The sequence below is a fragment of the Ixodes scapularis genome, unplaced genomic scaffold (genome assembly GCF_016920785.2).
Source record: "Ixodes scapularis isolate PalLabHiFi unplaced genomic scaffold, ASM1692078v2 PGA_scaffold9__187_contigs__length_104089568, whole genome shotgun sequence".
Classification (NCBI taxonomy): domain Eukaryota; kingdom Metazoa; phylum Arthropoda; class Arachnida; order Ixodida; family Ixodidae; genus Ixodes; species Ixodes scapularis.
Genome location: NW_024609884.1, coordinates 19,695,736 through 19,717,559, shown reverse-complemented (window position 1 = coordinate 19,717,559; position 21,824 = coordinate 19,695,736). Strand labels below are relative to the sequence as shown.

At 43.1% G+C, this 21,824-nt stretch overlaps 1 protein-coding gene across 4 annotated transcripts in view; it reads left to right on the top strand.

The window, feature by feature from the left end:
* LOC8030867 (retinoblastoma-like protein 1) overlaps positions 1-21,824 on the top strand; it is a 33,152-nt gene that overhangs the window by 3,203 nt on the left and 8,125 nt on the right. The window contains exons 2-20 of one of the 4 annotated variants that reach the window (XM_029993210.4): positions 1,878-2,014; positions 2,281-2,493; positions 3,459-3,523; positions 3,734-3,865; positions 5,945-6,093; positions 6,927-6,991; positions 7,418-7,583; positions 7,664-7,842; positions 8,594-8,675; positions 8,776-8,919; positions 9,800-9,882; positions 10,907-11,027; positions 11,143-11,238; positions 11,367-11,511; positions 12,401-12,577; positions 15,727-15,893; positions 21,026-21,205; positions 21,298-21,369; positions 21,452-21,557. In XM_029993210.4, the coding sequence (XP_029849070.1) occupies positions 1,878-2,014; positions 2,281-2,493; positions 3,459-3,523; positions 3,734-3,865; positions 5,945-6,093; positions 6,927-6,991; positions 7,418-7,583; positions 7,664-7,842; positions 8,594-8,675; positions 8,776-8,919; positions 9,800-9,882; positions 10,907-11,027; positions 11,143-11,238; positions 11,367-11,511; positions 12,401-12,577; positions 15,727-15,893; positions 21,026-21,205; positions 21,298-21,369; positions 21,452-21,557 (2,479 nt within the window). The remainder of the gene's footprint in view (positions 1-1,877; positions 2,015-2,280; positions 2,494-3,458; positions 3,524-3,733; positions 3,866-5,944; positions 6,094-6,926; positions 6,992-7,417; positions 7,584-7,663; positions 7,843-8,593; positions 8,676-8,775; positions 8,920-9,799; positions 9,883-10,906; positions 11,028-11,142; positions 11,239-11,366; positions 11,512-12,400; positions 12,578-15,726; positions 15,894-21,025; positions 21,206-21,297; positions 21,370-21,451; positions 21,558-21,824) is intronic. The other 3 variants (XM_040504755.2, XM_029993211.4, XM_029993212.4) reach the window with 3 other exon arrangements.

Genomic DNA, 21,824 nt, shown 5'->3' with positions numbered 1-21,824 from the left:
TAGGCGAGCAGAGTCATGAAGTCGTCTGCGAATGCTGCCGTAGATTGCCCGAAACAGGTTTTTCTTCTTTCTTTTGAGGAAAGTTCATCCACTGATAGTTCCACTCCAAGCTTCCACAACCTAGCCGCACCTCAGTAGTAAATGGCAGCGCAACACATTGAGAAACCGATTTTTGCAGATTGTCGAAAGTGGATTCGATGCATTAGTGTACATGCTGTAGATACATAAACATTCTCCCAATCTGAAAGGACATTGCAGCCTCTTGCTTTTATTGGTGATCACATCTTGTGTAACCCTCAAAGTTTCAGGGCTTCATGATACGGAATGGAAGGTTATGACTTTAATTTCGTTTTTCTGAGGTGTATCTTTCTTAAAATTCGAGGGTATTTTTTCGGGGCGTATTTCGTCCCCCAATTTTGGTGTTTGTCCGTGTCTATTTTCGGTGCAGGGGAGATGTCGGCATTTATTAGGGCTTCTGTTTTCAGTGTGAATGCATTTCATGTAGCATTTCTAGAAAGTGGAACATACACAATAAGCAGAGAAGGAAACTGGACCACGGGTGCGGCTCACAAAGTATGATCTGTGTTCTGGGTCAACAAAATAAAGTTGTGGATAAAAATTTCTTCCCACTACCTGAATTTTTTTTTTAATTCCATTAGTAGGTTTTACAAAAACCTTAGCTGACTTTGGTTTTCTGTGAATCTGTTCCCCCCGATTCCAACAAAACCACCTCAATGCTTGCTTTTCATTGTTAGCTGTGTACACCAAAAACATGTAGTTATGACTAGGGTTCTTTGTTTTTGGGGCCTATTTTTCTTCAAATTCAAGGTTTTTTTTCTTGAGGGGGGGGGGGGGGGGGGGGGGCAGATGCTGTGTTTTTCGGTGTCAGTTCTCGCTGTTGGACTAAATATTGGTAGTTACTGGGGGCTTATGTTTAAGGAAACGGGACACAGGCGTGGGTTTCCCCAACTTTGAGCTCGGATTCTTCTTATTCAAGGACAGCTCAAACTTGGGGTCTTTTGGTTTTTCCCGATTTTGATAAAACCGGTTCGGGAGTTATTTTTCGGTGTTAGCGGTGTATGCCAAAGACCAGTGCCATGTATAGAGAGAGTTTAGCCAATGGGAGAAGCAAGCAGAGCCAGGGCGTGCACCAGACACAGATAGAGGGCTTGGCATGCTCTCTTGGCCAACCAAAACAAAATCCCCTAGCGGTGATATCAAGAAACAGTTTTAATAAGAGCATAAAGGTTAAATGTAGTAACTCTTTATGGTTAAAAGTAGGGTACATGTGATGTTTCGATTATGATAATGCAAAAAGATGTAAGAAACGAATGTTCTGCTCCAACTCTGTTTAGCTCAGAGTGTGACCGCTCAAATGGCAGATTATCTGCGCCTGGCGTACGGATTATGTCGATCATTCGCGAGTCGCACTCTTCCACCATGATTGTGGATGACTGTGATTGAAACATCACATACACCATATTTTCAGTCACTGAGAGTTACTCCGACGCAGTTATTAATTTTGTTTTTGCGACCTCCGCCAAAGGTATTATTTCCGGCTTCTGGTTGGTCACATTTAAATTTGTGAAGACGCCCTGGAACACGCCCAGCCTGCTTTCGGCCAAAGGCGTCTCCTCATTTGCCTCCCATACTTCCCAATGAATGGTCGAGCTCTTTGTATATACGGCTCAGCCGCAAACATGGAACTCTAGCTATAACATAGGAGGTGCCTCGCGTTTGTACCACAATACCCATTGGAACGAACAGTGCAGTTGTTCGATTGAAAGTTGACTGGTTATCTTGCTTTGGTGTGTCTCTTTTCCTTCCTGCTTCGATGTACAGTGTACAGTGAAATACTGATGTCTGTCTTTCTACAGGGTGACAACCTTCACTGGATTGCCTGTGCGCTGTATGTTGAGTGTCGAAATGGAAATATCCCTACTGTGGCTCACTCCTCACATATTGAGGGAAACTGCGTGTCACTCACAAGACTCCTCTCAACCTGCAAGATTAGGTTTGTTAATCACTCTTTATTCTTTCTCTCGTTCCTTGTTTGAAAAGCTCTCTCTCGTTGAAGTGTCTTGAGGCTGGTGAATTGAATTAGATGTGACTCTGTCAAGCTCTATTACTAAAACCATGGTGAGTAATGGAACTGTTAGGACCCGAAGAAAGTGTTATATTTTTTGTTAGATGGCCTTCTTTGGATGAGCATGAGAGAGAACTTTTCTCATTGACTCTAAATGGTTCTAGTCGCAAAATTTGTTCTTTGGGGTTTTGCAGCTTGCTTGACTTCTTTACCAAGATGAAGAAGTGGGCCGACATGGCCAACCTGAATGAGCGCATGCGACGACGGATTGAGACCATAGAGAAAAGCTTTTGTGTGACGGCAAAGATCTATGAGAAGTATGTCGGTATCTTCGCTGCTGTGTTCAAGGAACCACAGGTCGAAGCACCGCGGCGACTCACCAAGGGAGCGAAACGGAGAGTGCACAGGCAAGTCTGGTTGGCTTGTTTTTGGCTATATCACCCCCAAAGTTAAAAAAAATCCTATTCTCTTTTGTCGGGATGTGCTAAAAGCTACGTTACTAGAACAACTCAGTTGGGACGCTGCCATAGAGTCTGCTTTGAAAAAGTGGTTTCGATTCATAATCAGAATCAAACTAATGGCGATTGCAATGCCGTTATTTCCCCCGCAGTGACCACTCCGGGAACTGCATGTCTGCATGCGTCGGTTCAGGTCGAGTCATGTTAGGGCCGGTGGCGCCATCTCGCAGTGCCATTTCACAGTAGCAATATAAATGAACTTTGATGTTCTGACTTGTCGCTAAAGTGCGGCGCTGTTATCATATTTAGTTTGGTCTCGGTCGATGTGGGCGGTCAGGGTTTCAAGGGCGAGTTTCCCAACTACGTGTTTTAGTAACTTTGGCATAAAGTCTTAAGCAGTCACCGCACAGTTTCCAGCTCAATCAGCTGTGCAGCTCTCGATGCAATGCGTGGAAAGCCAGTCACTTATCTCTGCAGATTTAGCTTGGTGAATTAGAAAATACAAATAAAGTTCTACTTTTGCACTGTTCAGCAGCACATACCATATTTTGGCTTGAAATCTTATCTGCGCTTCAGTGCTTGCAAGAAATATTTCTTTCACTAACAGAGATTGACTCTCTGCATGCACTATGAGAAAAGCTGCACTACTTTGAGTTGTGGGCCTTCTTGAGCATTGTGTATAACTTGCAATGAATTTTTATAATTTTTATTTCAACGTGTCCACAAACAGTGCTAAGCCTAAATGTACACTGTCAGGAACGCATATCAAGAGTGCATTTTAACCCTTTTGCAGTCAAGATATGCTTTTGGGAGGCAATCTACTCACCCCCCCCCCCCCCCCCCCCCCCCCCCTCCCTGAAAATTTTGTAGGGTTTTCGAAGCACTTGGTTAAAATTTATCTATTTCTCTTTCAGGCCTTCTATGTGCACGTCAAATGACATGTTCAATTTCATCTGGACACTCTATGTCTACATTAAAGGTAGGCTTTTGAAAGTCTCGGTATTTTGAGAAATGTTACAAAACTTGCTACATTTAGTTGTCAACAAGAGGTACTTTAAAGTGACTATGGTAAAGTAGCTTTCCTTTCCTTTGTCAGTGTGCAAAATACATTATAATGTTCGGTTAAAAAAAAAATACTTTACCGTCCACTTAAATTTAGTGTCGTGACTCGAGGTCTATTTTTCTTCAGGGCGCTTTTCTCAAATCTGCTGCGACCTTGTGAACTGCTACCACCTGCTACTTTGCTGCATAGACTACGGCTACTGCACTGCTGTGACTGCCAGGCGGACTGAAGACCTCCTGAATCCCACCTTTTATGAGGGTCTGTCGCATGCTAAGTTTTCATTTTGGATAATTTAGTCCTGGGTGCTGCGCACCTCTGTAGATCCTCCAGTTGAGGTGTGACTTGTTCTAGTCGGCTTTGGCATTAATACTACCCTTGAAATGCATGATCTTTTCAAACGTTTGTTCAAATATTAGGAATTTATGCAGTTATGTGTTAGTGGGTGTAATTAAGGAGGTCATCTGTATTTATCAACTTCCAAGAGATGTCAGTATGCCAGAGTGACAAACATCTTGAAGGTTATTTTGTATTTCCTCCATTTAGATAGGTTATCGATCAATCAGAAAACTACATTTGCTTGCACAGTTTTCTTTCGTGATTTTTCATGAGAGAACCTATCGACCTAGGGTATGATCGAGATATGTAAGCTCTTTTTTGGGTGGGGGGGGGGGGGGGGGGGAATGGCGTTTCTTATGGGCCAGTCGCACACACTCACGACCTACCCAGAGCCGTATGTAGAGAGAGTTTGGCCATTCATTGAGAAGTGCAGGAGGCTAACAAGGAGGTGCCATTGGCCGAGAGCGAGCTGGGTGTGTTCCAAGGGGTCTTCACAGATTCGAATGTGGCCAGCCAGAAGCCGTGAATAATACCTTGGCGTTGATCGCGAGAAACAAGATCATTAAGTGCGTTGAAGAAACTCTTGGTGACTGAAAATATGGTGCACACGAATTTTCTATCACAGTCATGCAAAATCAAAATCTAGGAGATTGATCGACGTGATCCGTATGCCAGGTGCCAAGGGCTGGGAAAATGCCATTTAAGCAGTCATACTCTGACCGAGCAAAATGGAGTTTGAGCGGCACATTCGATTCTTGCATCTTTTTCCATGATCATAATTGAAACACCAGGTGCACTATATTTTAAACCATGAAAAGTTGCTTCATTTAATTTTTGTGCACTTAATAAAAGTGTTTCTCACTACCACCGCTAGGAGATTATTTTCTGCTTCTGGTTGGCCAAAAGAACACGTCAAGCCCTTTATCTGCGTCTCATGCATGCCCTGGCTCTTTCCCTCTCCTCCCATTGACCAAACTCTCTCTATATACGGCTCTGGACCTACCCACAGCAAGCTATTGGAAGTGTGCGACAAGACTGTCGCGTCACAGTGTGGCTCCTAGCAGAAGCCTTTCACATAGACATTGTGTGTAGCGGCCAACCTTAATTTCTAATCAATGTCAGCTTGCCCGAGTACAGCGCTATACAAAATGTTTAAGGCCTCAATCAGCCAAAACTTTTTTTTCTTTACACAAGACCCAGAAATTGGGAATACATTCTCTCAGTACAATAGTGAAAGCAAATGCAATCATCTCTATTCCCGTGCGTCTGCTTGATCTGCGCCATTGAGAGAAAAGCAATCTTGACTTAACGGGAGTGAAAAATACCTCTTATGTAGATTTTATCACTTTGTGGCACTAGTGAATGTCGTCCCGTAGTAATTTTAGGACCATCAAACATGGAGATGCTTTGTAGAGTCATGTTCTAGCGCAGGTAAACGAAAAACATGGCGGTGTGTTGTGGTCGTTGCCGCTTACGATTGGGGGGGGGGGGGACACAATTTAATTCGAGCTCCGATCAATTCCTGCGAGTCGAATGATGTCAGAAGATGTAAAGAGCAACATTGGACATGGATACATTCTCAGATGTCATGGTGCCAAACCTTTATTTGGGATCAAGATCGAGAGTTGCGTCCACGGGAAGGCACAGACGCGGCCAAGACGCTGCAAGTTAAGGCCTGAGCGGGCAGACATAGCTCGAACGCTGTCGTCTGTGTAGCCGCCAAGGCGGACTGGTGCGCGCCTCTTTATGTGTTGCATGCTCCCAATACCCGTCATGTAGGAGAGCTCTTCAACATTATGTATAGATTATGTATAAACAGCTGTGCAATGAAATACGGCAGCACAATTACGGAAGCGACTAGATTACCTGCTTTTGATGACCCTTTTTTTACCGCCAAGTGCGATCAGCCTTGCATGAAGTTGTAAATGGCCAGGCACTTCTCTCTTTCCGTTGCCAATAGTCTGCTATTATTGGTCATACGAATATGCGGGGCCTCTACAGCTCAGCAGAAGAAGGCCCGAGATGCCGATAACCAAGACATGGGAATTATCCGAGAGCTGGTGAACAATCATGATGGAACCTTTGAGGATGCTTCTGTCCTAAAGGCGCACCATTTCAAGCACCCCATCCAGAAGCTAATGGAAGAAAAGGCAAGGCAGGGCTCCCATCGCAGGAGCTTCAAATATGACCTCTTTGCTTTGATGTGGCAAGTGTTAAAGTTGCGTCGAGGTTGCAATTTGTGTATGCCGGGAAAAAGAATGGCGACTGAAAGAGTCTTTTTTGGTAAAGGATTTTCAAAATCAAATGCATTTTTATTTTTTAGAGAGAGAGAAAAGTTTCATTGTTTCTTTTTTTTTTTTTTTTTTTGCACGGCAAAATTACGGTGCTCAAAATCTTGAGACGGGAGGGGGTGTGGGGAAGTCCAGCGCAGTGATTTATTCCATGACAGACATTCTTTACAAGTAGCAATGAGTAATAAGGCTTGTCTGTTTTCACAAGATTGATGACTTTTCTTGGTAATTGGCTATGTAAAGTTGCATGGGACTGATAAAAACATAATTTGTATATGTTTAATTCCTACCTCACATACAAGTTTTAAAATCTTCAGGGTGTCGCTTATGAAACTACAGTCTAAGCTCATAACAGACCTGGTTACAACAGACATTTGGATATAGCATACCAATTTGTGAAGTTCGGTTGGCTTTCCTCTATGTACCATTGACTCAACTTCATATCTGCATACAACATACTCCTTGTACAACAGATCGAAATCTTTGTCAAAATCAAGGTCTGTTATGACGAGCTTAGACTGTATCTATATAAAAACAAACTTTTCTTCTTGCAGCCATGTGCATGAAACTAATAAAAAAAAAAAGTTTAAAAACTGACTTCCAGCTCATTTCAAAGCATGAAGGGCAGCAACAGTTCGTAGGGTATGCGAGAAAATATGATACTAGATTTGCTCTGGTTTTTATATTCCCAGGTCTTGCAAGGAGATTTGCAGACGCTGACGCTACTCTTGGAGCCAACGGCATTTTACAAGAGCATGTAAGCAAACTATTGCAGTTGACTGATTTCATGGGCAGTTTGAGCTTCGTGACAAATTTTTGAGAAGGGCCTCAATCTGGCAGGCTCTACTTTTGTCAGGCTGATTGCAACATGCATGTTGACTTCAATACATTTCAATAAAAAATGTAGCTGCCCTGGTAGCTCCTGGGCAACTTACTCGCCTATGGATCCCCAGGTGGCAGGTTTGAATCTCGGCTGAGGTGCCTGCAATGTGTCGAAGGCCTATTGGAGAGAATGCTCCGTGTAACCGAGCTTTCACTTGCATGTCGGGAGATCCCTTGGTGTTCAAAGTTAATCCCGACTCTTTGGCCGGGTTGTGCCAGATGACCTTCGTTAGTTTGGCACATAAAATCCCCAAATCTGACTTTGAAAGAAACTGTGTGAGCTCTCCCTCACTCTTCCCAGGAAAAACCTGAACAAAACCTACGAAGAGCATGTCCTCAAAGAGGGAGAACTGGACGAGCGCATCTTCCTTGCCAGCGACGCTCACGAGCGCATTGGCACGCCCAGGCACTTTGCGGACTCCGTGCAACGCGAGTTGCACAGGCCCAGGATGCCAGGCATTGTCAACGTACGTCTGTTTTCACCCTTTAATGGTGATTCAGTCCAAGCTGACTTTTGGGTCGTGGAATGGTGTGGTGTATGTCTTAGTTCCAGAAGCTCGAAGTGCAGCCGCTTTTGACGCCGCTCACGGGCCGGGGCAATCTGCACAACAGGGAGGCAATTAATCGTAGTCCAGTCTCGACGGCCACGCAGTGCGCCAGTAAGCTTCAGGCGCTCCTGGCAGGCTGCAAGAATGCCGCCAGCAAGGAGCTTCAGGCACTCTTCGGGTGAGGATGTGCTCTTGATACAAGGAGTCTTGGTAGCAACTGTTTTCATTCTCTTCACTGTGGTCAGGGCGCCACACTGGGTGGTTTTTGCAGGCGTATCTGCATCCGGAAACTAGTGCCTTTTTACTATTTTAATTTGCCAAGTTTTCATCTCGCTTTAATGCAACATTATAATTTATTATGGCACAATTTGTTTACCACAAACTCAATCTAGCGATTCCTTTTTTAGTTTGTTTCACCAAGCTTCTTATTGCTTCTTCGCATGTTTCTACATAGACTAAATCTTCAAAGTTACGCTGTAGTTTTTTTATTTGCTTTGCTTCTCAGTTTTAAATTGCTGCCTCTATTTGGTTAGATCGACATGTTGTGGCATGTTGTGAAGAGTGCCGATAAGGGTGAACCCCAGGTGTCTGGTTAGGCTCTGACAGCTACAAATTAGAGACAGAGAAGGAGGTAGGTAGGGCCCTTTTAATCGACTTCAAGATAATTTTAAAAAAAAGAAGAAAATGTGACACTGCTAGAAAAGCTGACGGGACATATGGTGGAGTGACCTTTTTTTCCCCTGTCGTTTGAGCTTTTGTGCAGTACGTAAAATGTATGCCAACCAGTATTTTTGCAGGGACAGTTTGTTCAAATGCTACTCTGATAAACAGCTTTTGCCGCTCCTAAAACTGCTACAAAGCATTCAGACTTTCATCCCTTCGAGTTGCACTGGACATGCTTTATCCTTCATCATCTGATTTTGTTTTAGTGAATTTGATTCAACGTTGGAGACGAGCATTCAAGAGACGGTCAAAGAGATGGGCGACATCTTTTGCGAAGCCTTTGCCCAAGTGAGCTGTAGCTTCTACCTTTCATTCTTTCTTTGTTTTATGATAGGGGGAGTAGAATACTGGCAAAGAGCTGGGTCTCAAATGAACATCCTTTCTGCAGCCTGTGTCTGACCAGCGGGGAGGCAGCGCCCACATGGACTTCGCACGCAAACGGCTGCAGCTAGGCGAGACCTTGTTTTTCAAGGCACTGGAGAACATCATTGCCATTGAAAAGAAGCAGCAGAAACCGAACACCGACCTGTCGGTAAATGTTTATTCCCCTTTGCATCGATAATTAATCGCTACACTGTTTGTTGCTTGCTGCCTACTTCTCATCTGTTCTGCTTATTTCTATCCGGACAAATCCTTTTCTTTTTGCCATAAATATAAGATGCTGCGGTCGGCAACAAGTTAAGAACCCAGCAGAAGCTCTACCTCCAGCGCGAGCTTTCTATTTTTGATTAAACTTTGGCACATCTGCAGCCAAAGCACGATGGAAGGCAACGGGCGCATGCTGAAGGCGGAGCTTTTACTGCATTCTTAACCTGTCGCTGCTTATAATAAAATGCATTCAAAATGTCACTAACCTGAGGAATACATATTAAAAAAAGAATGTTTCACTAATATTAAAAAGTGCCACACATTTTCACTTGAAAACCTGGACCCGAGGTGCTCCTAAGATTGGTGGTCTGATATATTTGTGGAACATACTTAGTTAGCATATGAATGAAACCAAGAGTAGTCGGCATTTCTTGCTTGCCGCTCACAGGGAATCTTGACCAATAACGCACAATCAAACAGTTCTTGCACACCAAGTTTCCTTTCGTCAAATAGCTGGTCTGAGACCATGCAATTGTCTGTAGACATATTGTTTTTGAAACATTTACAGCTGAATTGCCGAGATACTGTGTTGCTTAGGGGCTTGGTGGGACTGAAACCAGGAACCGGTTTGGAAAGTTGGTTATAGATCGAATCAACTTGTCCATGCCCACTGTCTGTAGACTCTAACCTAACTCACCAGCTGAAACCTGTTTTGGTGTAATGTTCTGCGAAGGAGTTCCGTTTATTTTCCAGTCCATCCTTGTAAAACTTGGTGTGTGTATTGAGAAGGGTGTTGATGCTAACGCCTGCTTTTCGTCATACAGGCCCACCTATGCCACACTGTGTTTCAACAGTCACTCTTTGCCTGCTGTCTGGAGATTGTCATGTTTTGCTACAACTCTCAAAGGTATTTCAACATTCAGCGTGTGTGAGAATGTTCTACTCTGTTTAACTTTCGTTTTGTTTTGGGAAACATTTAGAAAGTTAAAGGCCATCTCGATGGGCTAGTCACCACAGGCGTGGCAACATGCTGAAGTCATGCCAGAAGAGAATTGCTTGAAGCAAGTTTCCAGAGCGAAAGGGATTTATATGATCTGTGCCCTTGTTGACAGAGTCGGCCCGCCAAATAAGCTATAAGTAGGACTACGTGTTTTCTGAGTTTATTTTTTTTGTAAAATTCGGAGGGCTTTTTTTTTAGTTTATTATTAGCTGGAAATTAAGGATTTATTGGAGTTTGTTTGCTAGATTCCCGATTCTCTGAATCTCATTAATTTTACTCTGTTCTTATTTTTTTCAATAAAAATGAATAATGTTAAAAAAAAAAACAAAAAAACATGCTCGAAATTCATACATCAAGTACATTGGTCCATTGTACTGAACAAACCTTGACGTGATAAATGAAAAACTCCCTTCAGTCCAAAGAAGAAAAAAAAAAAAAAAAAAATGAACTGAATTGGCCTTTTCTCAATACTGCTAACCCTGCTCTCTGACAAAGTTTATTCCTAAAATACCATTTTTTTTTAACATTTTATTTTACTATCGTGACCTCGAAATTGAGTTTTTTGGATAAATCTAAATTGACGAAAATTTTACTGGCGAGTGTTTTTTGGAGTTTATCGGATTTATCCGAAAACACTTAAAGGGGGGGCTCGTTCACACGTGTGCAACCGAGTAAGACCGAGAGAGACCAGACCGGTTTTTTAAGCCTCTTGCGACGTCTTGGGACCGAATATGCTGCAACGAAGCTGGTCCTAAAACATCGCAAAAAAAAGACGGTCTGGTCTCTCTCAGTCTTGGTCGGTTGCATATGTGTGAATGGCGCTTATCCCTCGCTCTAAGCTACAATTTTTCTTTATCTTCTTCCTTCTTGAAAAGTGTTTCTAAAAGAAAATTTGTTGTTGTATGCTGTATTTTTGCAATGAATGAAATAGGGATTTCCCATGGATCCTGGAAATCTTTGGTCTTGTGCCCTACAACTTCTACAAGATAATCGAGCCACTCATTCGGGCTGAAGAGGGCCTTTGGCGGGAGGTTGTCAAGCACCTGAATCATGTGAGCCCTGCATACCTGTTTAAAGGGTCTTAAAGGCATGCCAGCTATCAAAGGTTTTCTTCCAGTAAGGATTGGGAACAAAGATCTGCATGTTTTCCGGTTTTGCATTTTTCAGATTGAAGAGCAGATCCTGGAATGCTCAGCATGGAAAGAGGAGTCACCTCTTTGGGAAGCCATTGTATCTGCACAGTCAGTTCCTGCATGCAAAGAGGTTGGTCACAGTTGAGGGGAACACCCATATAATGGCGTACTTTGTCCTTTTTCCTAGAAAAAAGTTATCAATGCTTCATTGTCTGACGCAGAGACCAAAAAGAGATGTCTTCTTTGAAACTTTTTCAGGTGCTGCTTCGGCGACAGATTGAGACCTTTCAAGAGCCCGAGTCGAATGATGGCAATGCTGCGCCAGCTGCTGCTTCTTCCTTGGCTCACTTATCAATAAGAGGTCTGAAGGGTGACCAAGACGGTGCCCAGATGATGAGGAGGGGTACAGCTATTTTCTGTTCTTTGCATATGGTCAGACTCGTTGAAAATGTGACATAATTGCTTTTTAGTTACCATGACATCCCAAAAAATAGCCTGCCCTGATATTCCTTTTTGATATCTGATCTAGAAGGGGTCCTTGAAACGTCAATGGTTGAGAACCACTGCACTGCAGGCTTGAATGTTGATAGAGCTGTTAGATTTATCTCTTTTTGCTTGGCATTTGAGGGTGCAGCCTTTACACAAGTACTTGCAATAATTTAACTTTCCACTCTTCGTTGGTAACACTCTCAAACTTAGCTTGCCGCTTATTTTCACCAGATTTGTTTCAACTTAGTGTCACTGAATGTATGCAACTTAGAATTCTAGATGTTTGCATAATTCTGCATGTGTACCAAACTAGGAAGCCTCGGGAATAAAGTCAACTATAATTATTGTGATTATAATCTCTGATGGGTTGAAAATTCTGGCTAGGTCTGTCAGTCGTCCCATCTTCTACGCCAGCTTTGTACCTCTGATTGCGCTCCGAGCGTGCATGTGCAGCTATTGCATGATGGAAGGGAACGAGGATGTGCCAGAGTCGGAGCATTCAAAAAATATGCCCTGCGGTTCTCATCCTGTTGGTGCCTAATATAGTGTATTGCTTGAAGAACCACCTGGTCTTGCCTGCTACAACAAAGTGCTAACAAAGGACTTTGGCTCATTGTCTGATGTCTAAAAAAAATGCTTCTCGGAGCTTTTCTTTTTGACCAACTCATCAAAACTGAATTTGTTATGGGTGCTTCAGCATGGACTCATTTGAGTGTAATTAGGAGCTATGTCAGTTGTAAGGGAGTTAAAATCGGTCTTAGTTTGATTTCACGTGTCATGTGCCACGATGATGTATCATGCAGACCTTCCACTTTCACCTGTGTCACTGGCTGAGCGGTTCCAGTCTCCCGGAAGCACAGTTCGCCGAAGGCTGTTTGCGTCAAGCAGTCTCACAAACAGTGGCGTCAGCTCCGTGCAACTGGTCAAGTCGGATGCAGCTTCTGGTGGCCAGATGCGCACAGTGTCCATCACATTGCAGCGTGAGTAGCATATGTTTTTCGTTTGTATTCTTTCTCACTGTCGGACTGTTCACTTCTGTCGTCAAAGGGGGTTCATAGAAGGTTTTGGCGGTTGACCTTATAAAGTGTGCCAGGTATGCTGGTACGTGCGAATCGGGATGCGTGCCAGTACTTGGAAAGGATCGAGCGAGGTTACAATAACTTTGGTAGTTACTCATTATATTTATTATAGTTTTCTCGTTTCTTTGTTTGATCTGGATACTACTTTATTATTGACTTCCCATTATGTCTTCTTTCCCCTTGTTGTTTGCAGTGTTGGGAAGTACTTTCAGTACATAGTACTTAAAGTACTACTTCAGGTAGATTTAGAAAACTTGTATTTTACTTGAAGTAAATTGTTTGAGTAGGTCGTGGACAAAAGTCCCCAGAACGCGCGAGCTGCGACTGAAACACATTGCTCTGCCGTCTAGCTTGTGAGTCGCCTGGTTTCAAGATCACACGAAAATGCTTGCACGTCCTACTGTGCCTGCAAGCATATGTGTTTTCCCGATCTTGTGCGGCGCGGTGCCTAGTCCAGAATGGGGCGCGTGGTGCCGCTTCGGAGATAGCGCCTGTGGCGGAGGAGCGTCTGCTACGCATTCCGAAACAGCCCATTGCTGGCCAATAGTGAGTCCGTTTTTCAATATGCGGTGATTTCATGTGTTTCTGTGTATCGTAATCATTAGGACATGCTTTCTGATATAGCATCTATAAAGCAACAAGTCACGGCAGCTGAACTGTGCAATAAGCTCAACTGGTTATAAAGCAAGGCTCACTTGCACGATGAGATGCGACGCAGTGCCACAAGTGGCATCTCCAGTTTCAGAATGTGTGGCAGATGCTCGTCAGCCGCAAGCGCCGTCACTGAAGCGGCACCACGCGCCCGATTCTGGGTTAGGCACCGCGCCGCAGAAGAGTAGGAAAACACGCATGCTTGCAGGCACAGTAGGAGGCACATGCGCTTTTATGGGACCTCGAAACCAGGCGGCCCACTGATAGATGGCGGAGCAAAGCGTTTCAGTTGTAGCTCGCGCGTCCTGGGGACTTTTGCCCCTGACTGTACTTGTACTTTAATTATTAGTTTCTTTTTATGCCACTTTCTGAGGAAAGTACAACTCATGACTTCAAATTATGTTCCCCAAATTTGGTCTTGTTGAATTTGTATTGCAAAATGATGCTTTGTCTACTCGGAAGAAATACCGGGAGGGATGTCCTATTCTCGCCAGAAATGCGAGCAGGGGATGCATCACTCCCTTTGTACTGGGGGCTGCGTTTTTTGCAGCATTTTAAACTCTACGTACTTCTTGCTCGGTCAGCGCGAGTGAGGAGGTTAAAAATATTGCTAGAGGACACTCCTTCATGAAAGGATTGCTTGCAGAAGCTACGGGGCTGACGTCATGCTCTCTCCTAGTACGTTTAACTAGTGATGGGCTGAACTTATGCCTAATCGAAAATTAGGCGCTGAATCTTAGGATTGGCCAGAGCCGAATTTTTGCCGAACTTTTCTAAAAATTCGGTAAAAATACATCGTTGCCAGACCTAAAAGTTGATGTATCGTTTTTCATGCGAAAAAAGTTTCTAGGTTTTTTTTAAAATGTATATTGACGCAGTTTTTACTAAATAAGGTGATATTCTACACAATAATTGTACCAGTGTCATTTTTGTGTGTTTACTGGCAATTTTAAAGTGAATTTTGCAGACTTGGTGTGACAACGGGGTTGGTTAGTAGCAGACACGGTCAACATAGTCACGATACGTGAGTTTCGGTTTTGAGGCCTCGTCAGCGCAAGCGTGCAATATGTGTATTGTTAAAAAAAAGGCAATAGCACTGTGTTCTATATTTCCTCTGCGAGTCACCGTTTCATGCGCGAAAATGAATGCAACGGCTGTTGAGCTTTCACCAGAAGAGATTACAATATTATTGTAAATGTGCATATTTTTCGATTTGAGTCACTTTAGCTTTGCATGGAAGTGTGCGTCCCTTATTCACAGCGTCTCGTTTTTAACCTTTAAAATGCCGGTTTCTTATGTCAGGATACACCGGACGTTAGGAAGATGGGAAGAGTTAGGAATGTTGGATGTGCAACGTCGACCATGATAGTTTTGTGTTTAGTTTTATGCAGATAGATGAAAACCGCAAAATAACGCTAATTGAAAAGCAATATTATTTTGTGTTGGCACAAACTACTTGTGAGCTGAAAACAGGATTTTTAGAATGGTGAGGAGTGCTTTAATTTAAAGTACTTGTCAGTCAATGTTGCAACTGCCTCGTTGCATCACTGGAAAGATAAAATGAAAATTATGTTATCTTGAATGTGCCGCATCATTTGTCTTTGCACAGTGGACTGCGTCATTTTTGCTTTTATTTCTGGTCGAACTTCTGTTCTTGAGGCAGAAAATATTGAAGAGAACCACAATCACAAAGGCTGACAAACACACAGTTACCATGTCGCCTACTCTGCACCTCACCGAAACCGCTGGTATAACTACACTGTGCGATGGTAACCGCACGACCGCACGGCGTCCATTTGCAACCCATGGCCCCGTTGCGTTCTCACGCGTGCGCACACGTTTGCCGAATTTTTGCCGAATCTGAAGTTCGGCAGATTCGGTCCATCACTACATTTAACCCTCTTAGGGTCAAGCCAAGCCAGTGCAAGTGACCCAAATTCAGAAGTTCTTCAAACTTCTGAATATGGCGCCATGTCCGCAAATATCTACTCTATGGCCGCTTGACTTTGTCCAATATTTACCGTCCTTTCCGAAAATAACTGGTGCACCCCCGCTTACCCCTGGGCCAATGCATACCAGTTGAAAAGAAAAAAACACTATAGGGCAATGAAAGGGCATAAGGAAAGATTGTGTTAAATAGTACTTGTACTTTACATTGTATTTATAGTGCTTCAAGTACATTGTGCCTGGTGTACTTACTACTTTATTTGAAGTTCATAACCACTCACTTACTTTGTACTTCAAGTACCTTTTAAATGTACTTTTATCCAACACTGGTTGTTGATATATGGTGGATGTTTTAGATTTTGTTTTTACATTTTTAGTTGAGACAACTATCTATTGAACATTTGTAATGCAGCGAGTTGAAATGTCATTGTTGATTTTTACTTTTTGTTAAGCGGTTCCAGGTGCTTGCATCTCTGGATTCTCGGCTGGAGAAAACAAAGCCCCTGTCCAAATTGCAGAAGGCTCTCGACCCAACGTCATCACCGTCACTTCAGCCTCTGAGGCTGCGGAAGGCAATAAGCCAGTTCGTTCTGGCTCCCTTGCACTGTTCTTCAGAAAGGTAACTGCTGGTTGTACTTCTATACAAACTGTTTATATTTGTTGCTAAACAAGTTAACTTCCCTTCGCACTAGAGCCTATAAATTTTCTTGCAGATTGTGTCTTATTGATACCTTTAGAGAACTTTTTTCCCAACCTGCTTTGTGTTTTGACTGCCAGCTGCTGTGAAGTTGTTTTGGGATCACAAATGAACAGCTGTGCATAAGCTTCGTGCTTTCATAATTTCGCTTTGGCTGAAAGCTGTTTCAGTCAACTCAATAATTCAAAGCTCACGGGGACGGCAAAACACTTCGGAATAAGCTTACTTCGAATTAAAGGGGCACTCAAGTGAATTTTGAGATTGCCTATTTATGATGATAACTCAATCTATGAACTCAAAGCATCCTTAAAAAAAAAAAAAATTGCATTTGTAGAATTCTGTTATTAAAAATCTAATCTAAGTTTGTGACACATGCCTCTTCCTGCGCCTTGGACCAGAAACTGGGGGGCTCCGTTGGACGTCATTTTTAAACAATAATTGTCATTATGTCTCATACACCCAAAGATTCTACGTTTTTGTCGAAGTGTAATGCACGACACGCCTAAAACGAGCAGTAATATTAATGTTTGGAATCTCCACGCAATTAACTATTTTCCTTGGTCAAAGTTTATGGAGGTGGTGGAGACCCAAGGCTCCCCCCCCCTCCCCCCTCCTCCTCCCCCAACCCCCCAAGAGAAAACGGTGCCCATGTATCTCTATTTCTGTGAATTTACTAAGACGTCTTGCCATCTAGAACTAGTCATTTTTATTGACTGAAGCCCAACAAACAATATCCCATCAAAAGCAAGCTTCCACAAAAAGCAGCTAAATCCCTTTTAAAAAAAAAAAAAACAACTCACACACAAAAAAAAACTTTGGTAAAAACATCAGAAAGAATTAACAAAAGGCCGGACGAGACTGGATGTTACCAACGCGCTCATCGTAACTCTAAACCTTTTGTTTTTTTATTCGGTACTCACCGGGAGAGGTACATTTTTGCTTGCCTCTGCTAATGGAGGCGAGCAATAATCGTTAGCTCAGCATTCCGCTAACGAAGATGCAGGTTGGTGTCGTAAAGTCCCCTATAGGCAATGCTGTAAAAAAGTTGTGCATTCGTTGTGTCGGCAGTGACAGTTGGAGCGGTTGAGGTTAGTTGGTTATAGTTTGCTATTCTTTGGACCAATCTCGAGTAGACAAATTGTAGAAAGGCCGATGGGTTCTGAGGTTGCTCCGAAGAGAAATGTTGTTTTAATTCCCTACTTTCATGGGTTTTTGCATATTCTGAAAGCTTTGGCTCAGAAGTTAGAAACAGGGTGTCGAACCAAAACTCTCTTCAGTTACGGTTCGGGTTACAGTTCGGACACTTTGGTTCGGTTCAGCCTCGGAACGGAAAAAATAATGTATTGTACAGGATTTGAACCGGTTTGTAACGTTTCAGCTAAAAGCCAGATTATTCATATTGGTTGTAATACACTCGTGACGTAGTGAATGTCCCCCACTGTAGTGGCAAAGCCAGGAAAGAGGCTTATGGGGATTCAACACCCCCCCTCTGAAATCCAGCTGACCCTATAATATACACATGCTGTTTGACCCCCCCCCTCTCCTCTCCGCACCCGAAGTCACGGGCAAATTGTTAAGTTAATTTTTGAGGGAGTGCAGAAAGGATAGAAAATAAAATAGTTACGAGATTGCCCTCCCGTTTACTGATATCAAAGACAGCTAAACAAGAAAGAATCCTTTATGAAGAAAGTGCTATGAAAGAAATCATTTACCAGAACGACTTTTTTCATCAGTGTGCGGTGAATAGGCTGCCTTGCGTATGTCTTAAAGGACACAGGCAAAGGAAACATTTTTTTTTTAAACATTCTAGAGGGAAAAAGAATGTTAAAAAGAATTACAACGAAGGAAAAAAAAAAAAAAGTAGAACTAGGTATATTTACGGCGCAAAACGAATTTATGGTTGGTGCCCGTGGCAGCTGCTGCGGGTCACATGGCAGACCCGTGCACCGTCGCGCTGCGCTGCCGTTGCACGCTGAGCGTGGTGCGCAGCCGGTTCAACGCGTTTCTCCACGCACACGCCGCCACGCAAGTTTGTCTGCTCTAGGGCACCGCCTCTGTCATGTGACAGGTGCACAGGTCTATCATGTCTGCTTGCGCTTTTTCAGGAGCTTCTTTTGGGCTCTAAAAGTTACTTATTAATCTTAGTTTTTTTTTGCACTTCAAACGAATATGAAAAAGTAACTTTTATAGAGACCATAGGAAGCTTCCGAAAGAGCGGAAGCACCACGTGACTAATAGCGGCCAGTCACGTGATAAATGGCGGCCACTTTTCCACAACGCCCGCGGGCGCCAACTACAAATTCGTATCGCACCATAAATATAGCTCTAAAAATTTTTCTTTTTCGTTGTAAATTCGTTTTATGACTTCCTTTTCCCAACCGGCTGTTAAAAAAAAATGTTTTTTTCCTTTGTATGTATCCTTGAAAAAACACTACAAAGAAGAAAAAAAATATTTAAACAGCCTGATTGCGATTTGCATACCCCATGATGCTTTTTTCCCAAAAAAGATAATTGATTAAAGAAATATTAACGGCATGAGGCTCATTTAAGTTTTCCTGAAAAGGCACTCATCTATGCCTAAGAGCAACTTTTTCAGGAAAACTCATGCAGTCATTAAGAACTAGTGTTTTGTTAAATTTGTGTTGTAACTACTTTTACTATGGCTCCTTGAGTGGAGCCAGTAGTATTCTAGATAAATAAATAAGACGGGGAGACAAAGATTGAGAAGGGAAAGGTGCCGTAAGAGTCAAGACTGGTACGAACTGAGAAGGTCAGGGGAACAAAGGAGGGGAGGGGGAGGCTAGGATGTCGACTTTAGAGGAAAGACTGGAAGTGTTAGTAGCCCAAGATGTGTCTATTGTTTAAGACGTTAGGGAATTCAGTGCAGAATTAAAGATCAAGCTGTTTTCTTCTTTTATTGCGAGAGCAGAGGAAGCCAGATTCAATGATGCAGATGCGCATATTGAATTTATTGTGTCCTTATTGGAGAAATGGTTGGAAACATGCATTTAGAGGTTAAGACATACTGTAAAATACCGCGGAAGCGTCCACTTCGTTAAGCGCCCACTATTAACATTTTCCATACTTGTTAATTCTGCAAGGAGAAGTGCCCATGTCTAAATTAACCCAGTTTTCAGTGAAAGTGGGTGGGCACTCTCCTGATTTTTTACAGTATTTTTTTAGTGAGTTTCAGCATAGGCAATGATTAAAGGGGGGCTTGGGGCCCAGCCCCCCCCCCCCCCTCCCCCCCCTCCTCTCCCGAGTTCTTTGGAAGAGAAAGTACCATCACCTCTGGAACCTCCGGGTGCCCCTCATTAATCTCATCTGTGCGCCCTGGTGCCCACACATATTGATAGCTGGCGCCCAGTGGATAAATAAAAATTTATCCACTCACCAGCTTTGGTCACTTATAAATTTTTCTAACTCTTCGCGCAGTCCTGTTCAAAGACCTTACATAGTATTAGCAAATACGACAAAGGCTAGTGCTGGAAATTCCTTCGAAAGCCACTGGAAGTAGCTGCGAATGACGGCAGTTGCACCTCTAGCGGACCTGCAGCCTACGGAAGTAGACAACAATATGTTTTGTAAGCCCCATTTTGTTTTTCCAAACGTTGAAACAATTAATTACGTTCAGTGCGCTTGAACCACGGAATTCACTGATCACAACTGCAGTGACAGCTAAATTATAGGATCACAAAAGCAGACACTTGTTTAGGTATCATGCCGTCAGCATCCTTATCCTGCGTTATCCAGAAGATTACGTACGTTTGGGACGTCTCTTTCAAGAGACTTTTCCATGGCTTGGGGGGGGGGGGGTCTTTTGAAAGGACGCAATGATAATCTAATCATCCGCGTTCCGCCACTGCTAGCCTTGCACCTGCTGCACAAGTGGTAACTTTAGTGCACCCTCAACTTTCTCACGTGGTTCAAGTCGTTCTAAAAAGAGTGGATTTAGTCGTTATTGATGACGCTCTATAAGTTTCTAATTGGAACCATATGTCTATTTTTACTAATTCGAAAGTTAATTAATAAATTTTAATTAATTAGCCGACTTATCAATCACAAAGATTAGCCACCCACATAATGTCCGCATGGCCGTAAAACTCACCTGCACAAACCGCGTAAGTAACTTTCACGGCTTTTTTTTTTTTTTCGATGTATAAAGCTGAGAGAATAAAAATTACTTTACCTAAAAAAAGTAACTTGTTTTTCCACGAGTCTTTTTGAGCACGGGTAATTGATTCTTCAATCTGCCCAATCACTGAAAACAATATGAAAGAAAGATTCGGTGTAATATTTATTGATATCGCAAAGTGCAGATTCATTCAAAACTTTTTTCTTCGTATAACCAACTCATAGTAGAACAAAAAAAAAAAAAGCTTGATTTGTCCGGTTATTGAGAAAGCTTTATTTGCTGTAATACTTCAGCAAAACAAAATAAGAATAACTTCAAAGTTTATATGAAAATGTTGTGGAAACAGCTCCTCCCCGCCAGATTGCTTCTCCACCTTGAATTCAATGAATTTGTGGAAGATTAATTTCAGGATATCAATGCCTCGTCAATTTTGTGAAAGTAGTTGCACTCCCTAGAAGCCGGGAAGGTTTCTCGTCGGAATCCAGCATGCAGTGTGATTGATGATGTAAAATTTAGTTGCGAGAACAGCTGCTAGATGACCTTAGGTCTTCCCCAGCACTTATGCAACGTCACCCTCAACGTACCGGCTCGAGGAACCAAAGTTCTGTCCGTGCGTGCTTCTGCCGCCACAACTTCGTATGCGAAAAGGTGCCGCAGGCTGCTGAACGCATCTCACTGTCGAATGCCAGCTCCTCCGCTAGTGGCACTATGCGCGTTTTTCAAAGTGCACCCTATAGTTCCCACACGGAGCGTATAGAAAGGGGCCTTTTGTGTCTAAACAAACAAACTTCTAAATGATGGAGATGTATGCATATTGTAGGACATATATTTTCTCCTGGTTTTGTGAGAAAACATAATTTCTTATTTGCCAGCCTTCCTTGCACCTGCTCTTTGGTGTAATGCCCATTTTAAATAACAGGTGTATCACCTTGCTGGGGTTCGCCTTCAAGACTTGTGTGACAGGCTAGGCATCCAGCAAAAGGACATTCGCCTCAAGATTTGGACCTGCTTTGAGCACTCCATTGTGAACCACATTGAACTCATGAAGGACCGGCACCTAGACCAACTCATTCTCTGTGCGGTGTATGTCATCACGAAGGTGAGCCCTACAGCCCCTTGGATTCCACTTTGCCTTTGGCTGTGAGGTTGAGTGGTGGAGAATTCTTGAGCTTGTCCGTGCTTGGCTTCCAGGTGACAAGAGTGGAGAAGAGCTTTCAAGAGATACTGCAGTGTTATCGGCAGCAGCCGCAGAACAAGAGTCATGTAAGGACAGCACTGACAAACTCTGCAGTCATCGGAAGATGTATACAAATGAGACAGGGTGCTCTTCTTTGGGACTGTGCAGGTCTATCGCAGTGTCCTGCTAAGGAAGAGCGCCGGTCACAGTGACCACAGTAGCCGCACTGGCTCGAACTCCAGCTCTCCCGTGACAGTGGAAAATGAGGACGGGGGTGAGCACCACCAATTTTGGTGTCGTGTGCAGGAAGTTGTCTGTGCAATGACGATGTGAAAATTTTGCTCGGGGTCTAACTTGTGCTTTTTGCTTGTTTCAGTCCTGTTTTACGTGTGATTAAAAGCTATGATTTGTAAACCTCACATTTTCGGGCCTTTGACTTTCAGAACTGAGTCAAAAAGGACTCCATGATGCCTCAGCAAAGCATTTTGAGGCAGATATAGCTAGGAAAATCTTGGGGATTCTTTACACTCACATTTTGCTT